The 10,934-nt window shown below is 39.7% G+C and overlaps 1 protein-coding gene and 1 long non-coding RNA gene across 5 annotated transcripts in view; one reads left to right on the top strand and one right to left on the bottom strand.

Annotated features, from left to right (window-relative positions):
- The first annotated feature begins 849 nt into the window (after positions 1-849).
- The window catches only part of LOC134095649 (transcription initiation factor TFIID subunit 4-like), a 102,561-nt gene continuing 92,476 nt past the window's right edge, over positions 850-10,934 (top strand). For all 4 annotated transcript variants that reach the window (XM_062549302.1, XM_062549301.1, XM_062549300.1 and 1 more), the window contains exon 1: positions 850-2,171. In XM_062549302.1, the coding sequence (XP_062405286.1) occupies positions 875-2,171 (1,297 nt within the window). In that variant the 5' untranslated portion in view covers positions 850-874. The remainder of the gene's footprint in view (positions 2,172-10,934) is intronic.
- Positions 8,977-10,826, bottom strand: LOC134095651 (uncharacterized). Its single transcript, XR_009940587.1, has 3 exons — positions 10,720-10,826; positions 9,319-9,384; positions 8,977-9,121 (listed from the first exon to the last, which is right to left on the bottom strand). It is a non-coding gene; the product is annotated as an uncharacterized LOC134095651 (long non-coding RNA).

The raw sequence follows: 10,934 nt of genomic DNA, 5'->3' as shown, positions 1-10,934 counted from the left end.
CAATAAACACCACATTAACATTACAAATGTCAGTTTAAATCAAAGCTATATATATCCTACATACAAATATAAAATTCCATAATATTAATAATATTATTATTAATAATATAATTATTATAACAAACAAACATATAGGCTATACACCCCAACCACAAAAAATAATTCGTCTGGATAAAAACAAGGTAAACAGGTGGTTCATGGTATCAAAACGTTCCTAATAAATTTGGGCAATACGGTGAACAAAACAATTCATAGTTAAACATAATTCATCATTCATGCATAGTCAATTCTCTGCAAGCATAATTTAACTCTGTCTGTAGCCTATGCGTTTTGCCAGACAGTGTTACAGGTCGAGGCTACTGCAGATGACATTCACATAAAATGGCCTTTGCTACCCCCTGCTGGGTGTAATCATTCCAAAGGATTCAAGTTCAGTGTTTAATAGGTTTATTTTATGTGACATGCAAACATACAAATACATAGGCTGAATTAATAAGACGCTCATTTTACATAAAATAAACTGTACAGCCTATCCTACAGATACAGATAATTACTCTGGATGTTCTAGGACTAGAAATGATCGCTATGCCAGCTGCATAAGCTTTTGAGAGTGTGCATTTATAAGAGTTGAAATTAATGTATTGTAAACATAACAGGAGGGCTTTGCCTAAGTTATCCTAAATAAGATATCAACAATTCCTTGATAACAATAAGGCATCACTTCAGGGGAAATAAAATGGATTCAAAACGTAATTTTGGCGGTCTGACGTCAGAGTCATTCCCACAATGCCTAGTAACACGACTGCGCATTGCTTTGCTTTACAATTGCGATTTCACATCAAAGATGGCGGGCGCCTCCGACCCTCTGGAAGATATGCTGTTCTCCGAGGTGGACGAGAAAGCAGTTAGCGACCTAGTGGGTTCTTTGGAGTCGCAGCTGGTCGGCCAAAGCAATCCTGCAGCTCCACATTCGGAAAACAGAAGTGGTGGATCAACAACGAATGCAAATCACCACTTGGGGAGAACGCTACCTGCCCAAGTGGGCACTTCATCAGAGCAGCAACAACAAGGACAACATAAAGCTGAGATGAATCGGGAGAACAACTCTAAAGAAATTAGCTCAGATAAAACTGTAATATCGTCTTCTGTGAGCTCCATTGCGACCTTCGAGGAACCCTCCACCACTTCAGGGACTGTGGTGAGTGCTAGTACTAGCGGTTTGCAATCACATGGATCATCTAACATCACAACACTGTCTGCATCTGATGGGGTAACTTTGCCATCTCCGCTGGGCAGCATCAACCCTGCTGACAGAGGTTCGGCTCCGACGCCAACGGAAGCATCAACTGGAACCTCTACAATAAAAAAATACACTATTTCAACACGAAGGAGTGCAGCCGCACAGAGTCTGAACGGCAACGGTGGAGCCGTACCGTCAATGAAGTCGCCAACTACCGCTGCCTCTGGCTCTGTCTCGACGACAGCTAATAACGCCGATGCCATGGCTAGCAATACAAGTGCCGCGAACAACACGACTTTAACAACGTCTCCCTCCAATGTTTCTACATCACAGTCCGCTATCCCCCTGGATCGCGGAACTCCAACTATTGCTCTGCACAGACTTCCGAGTCATATAGTCGCCAGCATCGCGCAAAATGGAAATGGAACGACTGTGTCGGCGTTGGTCCAACAAGGCGCGCGAATAGGACCGGTCAGTGCTGCAGCAACTCCACAAGTTAACCATAGTAAAAGCACTGATGCTACTTCAGTGAAGTCGGATTTACCCGTTCAGGCAAAAAACGTAATTCAGACTCAGCCTGGCACTGTAAATTCTGTGATAAGTACGGTGCCATCTCCATCTGTCAACACGGTGACCAGCCAGCAGCAGACCACAAACGCTGTAACGTTACCTGCTGCTAGCAGTCCCGTTACTCTCACCGCCGTTGCAAAGCCCGCTGTCAGTGTGGTTGGGCAACAACCGACAACCACAACTGTTGGAATGATACGGCCTGCAGCTGTTTCATCCGCTCCAGCCGTAGCAACTTCTACTCAGCCACAACTTCGCCCAGGACTCGCTGCTCCTCAGAGAATCGTGGGACCTCAGCTGATTGTCAGACCGCCTCAGCAGCAAACTACCATCCAGCTACCACCAGGGTTCACCATCCCTCAAGGTATGAGTAATTAAATCTGAGCCTTGAATGCACAATGTTGGGTGCCTGATAATTTAGTTAACTGAAGGAATAATTGAGTTATGCATCTCTGCCACTGAAAAGATCTATTCCAGACTCCTGTTTAGATGTGTAAACACGAGCCCTTCTAATTACAATGCAAGACAAATTCATAGATCGGTATGCTCTTTGCGTCATACAACATTAGTGTGAATTCGTTGTGTTAAGTTGAACTAAATGAAACTTTTAATCAAGCATACTAAATGTGCTGTGTCACCTTCAAAACTCACTAACAAAGTGTGTCAGTGGTATTCCAAACCTTTGACACAGATTGACCACTGAAAGTTGTGTACCTTGTTTTACAGTGGTAACAGATCAGTAATTATACACTGAATTATTGCAGCACTAATAAGAAGTGCATAAGGGGTGTTTTACATACTGTATTGTTTACCGTAGTTTACGTTGTCTAGACATGTCACTGGCACACTCATATGACCTGTGAATCCTTCCGGGAGTTTTTATTTCTGCACCATATTTGGTTAATGTGTTGCTGTTGTCAACCTGTCATGCTCATTGAATAGACTGGACAGCATTATAGATGTATGCTGTGGCCTTGATAGTCTTCTCAGCAAGGCTCTGTCTCGAAGCAATTAGAAACTGTTGGTGAGTTTAAGCTTGTGGTGTGACTAGAGTTAAGTAAGGCCTGTGGGAGATGAAGTGGTGAAGAACTGACTCTGAAGCAAAGTCAGTTCTTATTAAAGGTGAGTAATGGATCAGGTGCAGAAAAGAAGACTTTTTTTATAATAGTCTCCACCTATCAGACAACAAGGTACAGCTCAGACTAAACAAGTTTTTAGCAGAGCTGGATAGTGCCAGCTGATGTGGCTTCACTATAGTTTTTATCCATTAAAAATCCACAGACACATTGCCATAATGGGATATGCAACGCCATGCTGCGTTCAGAAGCACAATGATATGTTCACGTTACATTTTTTATGCATGTATTTTTTTTTAGTTCATTTTTTTTGTGCTCTTGCCATAGTGAAAAGCAGGCCTCCAGAATAACTTTTTGTGTTGGTTGCACTGGTGGCTGGCTTAAATTGCAAAATGTCAAGATCACCTTTTATCGTTTGCCATATACATTCCATGTCTGAGCTGTTGTCAGACCATGGACTGGAAATGATAGTATTGATTTGATTTGGGGGCCCCCACCACCTTGACGCCATTAGTAATATTGAATATTAATGATTGACAGTTTTTTTATGATCTGCATTATTACTAATAGCTGAGAATATTAAGTAATTTCAATACTTCATATTGATTTTTAGATAAAATAAATGTTCATAAAACGAACAACTGGGATCATAGAAGAGATACACGTCTTGCCATGTTAATTTCTATGATTTTGGTGAGCACTAACACATGACCGACATGACGCTTGAGATAGCAGGATAATAGGTGGAACTTTCTCCAGATGTGAAGTTTGCGCAGCTTATTTTGATTATGGCATTAAACCCAACAGTGACATTAAACCCAACTAAATTCCATAGCCTAGGTAGATTAGCAACACAAACTTGAGAGGAGCAAATCAGCTTAACTTTAGCCACTATTATTTGTTGATCTGCGCAGCCACAGCATCACTTAAAGTAGCAACCATGAATCACAGTACTTATCACATGACAACTGCAGGTTGAAAGCTCCGTCCGTGTGTATGTGGATAAAAGACACATAGGCTACGGGAAGAAGCATGCTTTGCACACACTGACGCGAAAAAACATTATATTGCAAAACAACACTGTTGTGGAATACAATTATACAGTTATTTATTGTGATGTTTCTAATTTCAAGATATTGCAATACATATATCGGTTATATCGGTGCACCGTGCAAAGCTAGTCAAAGGAGAACAAACACTTAGTTCTTGGAGAGGCCACAGAGGTGCAAGGAAAGTCTAGGTACTCACCCTGGTGATATTAGGTGCACCTTAACAATTTTAATTGGTTGCACTCTAGATCCCTGAAAAGACAGATCAATGGTTTATGATGGGTAAGCCATTCTACTTCTCTGGTCAATGAGCAATGTATTAGGAAACGTGAGTTCTCCTTGTGGTCCTGTAAGGTTGGTTCGATGGTAAGGGTCCCCTCTATACCCATGCACGTGGGAAAACATTTTTAGTCACCACTTTGTGTTTGCACTAGTCAGCAGGCCTTACATTTCCTGTCGAGAGACTTTTGAGGTGGTGCTTTTTTATGGGACAAATTCCTATTTGCTAAGAACGCTGCATCTTGTCTTTCGCTACACGGCTGGCTCCTCAGCCAAATTTTGCTTCGTGGTAATTGAGCTCTGGTTCAACCGAAGCTTGTTATTTCACTCTGGCTTAGATTCTTAAAACCTAGTTATCCAATCAAGTATTTATTGACATTGGATTAGAACAAATACAGTAACCCCATGACCTTTTATTTTTTCACCCTTGTCTGTTCATGCCTGGCCAGTCAGACAAATTTAAGAATTTACATTTATTGCAGATGTCTGCCAGATTAAAGACTCCAATTATTGCCCGTAGGTGAGTTCTTGCACTCAACTGAAAGATCAGCCCGAGCAAGCATACATGCCAATTTTGTTTGCTCTTTATAAACATAATCATGCCTTTATAAACAAAGATGCAGCTTGTGAATGTAATATAGTTTTTTTTGACACATTCAGCAATTATCTCCTCACGACCGCTAGTTGCCCATTCTTTGTAAAACAATCCGGTCTCTGTAGGCAGCCCAGTCTTGAGTTTCTCTGGGAATTCTGATGGAAGGAGTGAGCTGCCACTCTGGAACGTTTTGTTTGGTCCTTGGGTAATATAGTGTAAATTGTTTTGGACAAAAAGTATGTTTAAATATAAACAAACAAATGGAACTTCCTGTTCAGTCACTCACTGCACCTTTAAATAGTGCCAGCCAACTTCTTCATGAAAGAGGGAGAGGTGTCATTTGATTTGCTACTCAAATATCAGCAAACTTTCTGCACCTTTAAAGGAACACTTCACCGTTTTTATCATATTAAACTACGTTATTCCCTTAACTAAGACGAGTTGATGCATACCTCTCACGTTTCAATGTGTGCACTCACTGGCTCAGGCGGTGAGACAAAAGAAAACGTGGTGCATTTGTAAGCAGGTAAGAGGGATAATATTGTGTGGCGCAGTAATATCCTCACTCTTGCACTTTCAGTTGCAGTTACAGTTTCACTTTGGAGTGAGGATATTACTGCGCAGAGTCTAAGTGCTCCCAATGTTATTCCGCCACACAATATAGTTATCCCTTTTACCTGCTTACAAATGCACCACATTTTCTTTTGTCTCACCATACTTGGTCGTGTGACTACTCGTATAACTGTATTTTAATAGGGAAAACATGGAGGTGTTTGGTCGCTTCTAACTTCATCTCTGTTTGGATCCTAATGAATGCATTGGGCTAGCTAAATGCTATCAAAGTTGCATTTAGAGCCAGTGAGTGCACGCATTGAAACGTCAGAGGGATGTATCAACTCGTCTTAATTAAGGGAATAACATAGTTTAATATGAAAACATGGTGAAGTGTTCCTTTAATACTGATATGAGACAATTTAACATTGCAAAAATGTTTTGTTTGATTTTTTGGCAGATAACTATTACACCTGTCACCTGTAATTGCCTGACACATCCTAAAAGGAGGACACAATGAGCATTACTTACATTTTTGTAATGATGCTTCATTGTTGCTGTGTCATCGTTAAAGGTGTAAACTGCATGGTTCCCAGTGTTCTTTTTGTGATGTGGAGACATGGGGTATTTTTTATTGGGATGTTTAGTTTAAGGTGGAGAATGTTGCAGTTGGTACTTCTGAAGTTGTTGTATGTGTGTAGATGTATTATAAAAAGTTTAGCCACCTTTTAGAGGCAGTGTATGCTTGCGGCAACCAGAGGAAAATCAGGAGAAAATGGTTCAGCTTCTTTTCTTAACAGAAAGGCATTTAGGAGGACAGCCTACAGCCTTTAAAGACAAACAGCAGGTAATCAAATTAAACCAGGTTGTCACCCATTGGAGTCTCTTTAATGGGGTTGTGTCTGGAAGTATATGGTGGCTAATTTGATGGACATGTTCACAAAGATCCATTTACCTCTACACACTTAGCCTCAATGGTTCCTTTTTGCTCCCATGAGTCAACTCATAAAGTTTTGATCTTTTAATTCTGACTGAGAGCACAGTAAAACTGTCCGGCAGGGGTCTTTAAGCCCAATTTATGCTTCTGGGTCAACTCGACACAGTGGCTACGCCATTGTATCTATGCAGTCATGAACCTTTTTTAGTTCTGTGTCCACTGTCTGAGTGAGTAGGTCACCAACAAAACAGTGGCAAACTTTATAGACTGCCGTGTTGAAACATTAATGTTATCTGTTTTCCCTATTCTTGTCTAGATTTTGTGAAAGTTGTTTCACAAAAATAGACACGGTATATCCAATAAACTAGTTGGGGTCAGCCAGCCAGTTTATGTTATGTTAGCAAGCAAACTTAACACAACTGCCCAGTGCCCACAAACTAAGCCTACTGCTTTTCTGGCAAAGTGCTGGGTTCAAAACTTTAGTGACTTTAGTACAATCGGATAACCCTATCATCGTAATCATAATAAGAAAAAAAAGCTTCTGTCTGTCAGCAAACAAGCATGATGCTTTTACTAGTTACTACACAGTAAAACGGCCAGTGTTAATTTTACTCTATGAGTGTTAATTTTAACACTATTCCAGAGTTTATATAATCCTCACTCGTCAGTGTTAAAACAACACTTTCCATAGTGTTGACATATTAACACCAGCCTAGTGTTTAATAATTAACTCCATCAGAGTTTCAAAATTAACACCAGCCTAGTGTTAAATAATTAACTCCATCAGAGTTTCAAAATTAACTCTGTTGGGAGTTTAATCAACTCCATCAGTGTTTCTACCAGTTTCAAAATTCACTCTACTGGAGTTTAATATTTAACTCCACCAGTTTCTTTATTAACTCTTATCAGAGTTTCAAAATTAACTCCATTGGAGTTTAATCATTAATAAGTTTCTAGAGCCTGGAAAAAGGTTTTGTGCTGGCAAAATAGTGAGTAGAAACGAAAAATAATCATCCTAAATAATAAACATATTAATCAAACCACAGAAAATGAATTACTTTTCTTTTTCTTTATTGACCTTTGGCATGACATGGCTAAAATGCACAGGTACATAGGTCACTGTTCGGCCCATAGACATTTTGTCTAGCCTTACACTTGTACAAATCATTAACTGTAACAATAAACATTTTCCTCACAATCATATGCATGGAAATGTTCAGCAAAACACTGAAATAAAACATAACATAAAATATAAATTAAGAGAATTTAAATAATACTGGCAAGCACTGGAATTTCATCCTTGACTTAAGTGCAAAGAACAAATCCCTCCCCATATTCAGAGCCATCAATCTTGACCCATGTTATCGAGTATATATCGACAGTTTTGTTAAGTGTTCCGGAGGTATACCCACACTGTAACTTGCTACCTTAACATAACTTCAATGATCATGGTGTTCACGTATGAAATGCAAGGCTCCCCGAGTTGTTCTTGACCGAACGCGGGGACACTCATCGCCGCAGTTTCTGGATGCCATGCCAAAGCCTGTCCCACTCACAGGGTCGTAGAAGTGTTCCTGTAAAGAAATGTAGGCAAGAACTATGATTATCACTCTGCAAGGAAGTTGTCTGCACTCAAATTTATCAACTTTTCCCCCACATTACATGTTCATTTGATTATTCACTCAGAATTTATTAAATGATTTGACTCAAAAATGGAGTAGGGATGTCCCGATTTCGATCGAAATTACATCTCAATCTCAAAATTCGATCTTAAAGGAAGAATCGACAATGTAATGTAGCCATACCCCAAATCTCACGTCCAACATATATGCCAAGACACACACACACACACACACGTGTTGGAAAAAAAAGATCGAAAATCGAGGATCTGGAGAATCGTGACACCCCTAGAATAAGTCAATAGTTTGATCAAACCAAACCCTGTCAGCAGACATAGGTCTCTAAGACGCCTGGAAAAGATCTGAAAAACTTAATTACATCACGTTCCATTTAGAATCGTCTTATTTTGATCTTACAAATGTTGGCGCTATTTCACTGTCAAGACACAAAACGCAATGTAATTAAGCTGATCAGAAGTTTTCCAGGCATCTTGGAGACGTATGTGTGCTGACAGGGAACGGTTAGTTACATTAATTTATTCAAAACAAAACCTACCCATGCATTTCAATCATGTGGCTGATGGAATATTCACAAGAAGTCTTCTTGTGCAGTGAATCAAGGTGCTTGATCTTCTATAATCCTCCATTATTTCCTCTCCCCCTGAACTCTTTTCCAGAACCTCCTGGACCATCTATACATAAAAGAGAAACAACAACAGTGATACACTTGCAAACAGAAAACATACCTGCACCTAACTCCACAATACAAACAACCTAGGGTCTATTTATGGTAGTATGGTAGCAAAATGACATTATTTGGTGGAGTTTTGAGCCAGACCGTTTTTTGCGTTAATACCAAATGGGTTTGCAGTTAAAGCTAAGGCGGCAGCTAGCATATCAAAAGAGAAACGCTACTTTATACCACTGAGGGTCTCTAGTGACACAACGTGCCCGCTGATTTGACACTGAACAGAACAAGAAGCCAGGCTTCCGCATTTTAGAGACCGGACAGACAAGGATTTCTCCTGGTGAGATTTTAATTTCAAATACTCACTCGTTTGGCCTTCTCTGCTGCATCTCCTGTGGCAGGTGTTCTCGCCTCCTGCACCAGTGGATTGATGTGCCTTGTTTGAAGAGTCCATATCACCCCATACCACTCCACTCAAAAGTGAGGAATTTGGAGTAGAAGAATCTACTAGCGCAAATTCTGCAAAAACACAACATTGGAATCTTAAAGGGTTGCTTTTAGAATTCAATAAATCTAGTCTCTGATTTTAGTTAATTCAATTCAACAAAAGGGTGAGTCTAAATCTTTGCATCATCTCAGTGTCATTAGCATCAATGGGTGAATAAAAGCATGTTCAGGAAATTGAATACTAATCTAAGTTTCACATACAGCCTCACCTTCAATGAAACTTTCAAAAGAACAGGCTGCAGTTTGAGATACTTTTTTAGTCCACGGTGCCGACCCTGTTAAAACAAACAAAATCCATGATTACATCAATACGACAACCACAATGATTTGACTATCAACAGTATATCAACTAACTAGCAACAGACTTCTAAAAATTCCAATATCATTCACCATGACAAACAGCAGTGTTTTGTGTTCAAATATGTTGACATACAGTAGTCGCTACTGATTTAAAGCAACGTGACTGGTATTAAGTCAGACAATTTCATTAGGCAGTACTATAGTCTACACTATCCATAAAAAAACTGAATTAACATGTAGGCTATGTCTGCTCAGCTCAGTTGTATGACTGATGGACTTAATATCCTTCTGCACTTGCATGCTTTAAGCTTGCATATTTCTACAAAATCTGAAATTAGTCTCAGCTGGCTAACTTACTTCTAAGATCTTTGACTTACCTGCACCCTCAATAGTTGATCAAACCCAAATAAAACCAACAGAAACTTACCTAATATCAGTGGCATACTGAGAATGTACACTGCACCTAACCAACCAGGCTGACCGTTACCTGTGTGCTACAAATGCCTACAAAAATGCCCTCGTGGCCACAGCTAGCGTTAGCTACCAGCTAAAACGTATAACCCAAATTAAATACAAATAGTGTTGAGTTAAATCAAACGTCAATTTGTCGACAGACTTATAATTAGGCAGTCAACAGATTCCTTAGTGCTGTTAGACGACCATTTGCCACCACACGAGATCTAAGAACAGTGGAATCCTGGCTGTAACCAACAAGCTAACAGATGGTTAGCTATAACCTAACCAATTTGAAATGGTCACGTCTATGTTCTTTTGTAGTACTTGGGACTCTATAAACTGACATTAATATTATATTGTAGTCGACGACGAAACCTTCCCGTAATTCGAAAGGAGGTTGAAATTTTAATAGCAGCCACCGACTGTGGTAATAGCAGCTAGCTAACATGCTAAACGTAACCGCTAACCGTAACCAGCTAGCGGTTACGTTAGCATGTTAGCTAGCTGCTATTACCACCGTTGGTGGCTGCTGTTAAAATTTCAACCTCCTTTCGAATTACGGGAAGGTTTCGTCGTCGACTACAATATTATATTAATGTCAGTTTATAGTGTCCCAAGTACTACAAAAGAACATAAACGTGACCATTTCAAATTGGTTAGGTTATAACCCACTGAAGTTAATGTTAGCTTGTTGGCTAGTTTACAAACAATTTTCCAGCTAGCGACCTAATATTTCTTAGTAGGTAAAACACGTTCGTATGAAAATACATACTTGTGATGTTACATTACTTAATTGTGTATTTGTCATAGTTTTCATGCTAGCTTTCACAAGTAGTGGGGAGAAATTACTTTACCTTTTCATATCCCGCGCTGAACTTCAATGGCGTCCGTCTTCTTTTCAAAAAACTGAAGGACCGGATGTTCAAATAACTCCAGCCCAGTGAGCGTACATTCACTCCCACTTAAAACACTAGGTTGCGAGTTTTAATTACACTGTAGGTGTACATTCATATTCATTTAACTCAGTAAGTTACACTAATTAACACTAGTCAACACTGGAAAAAATATC

Source organism: Sardina pilchardus, chromosome 11 (genome assembly GCF_963854185.1).
Source record: "Sardina pilchardus chromosome 11, fSarPil1.1, whole genome shotgun sequence".
Classification (NCBI taxonomy): domain Eukaryota; kingdom Metazoa; phylum Chordata; class Actinopteri; order Clupeiformes; family Clupeidae; genus Sardina; species Sardina pilchardus.
Note: the sequence above shows the minus strand (reverse complement) of the source record. Positions and strands in the feature narration are given on the sequence as shown.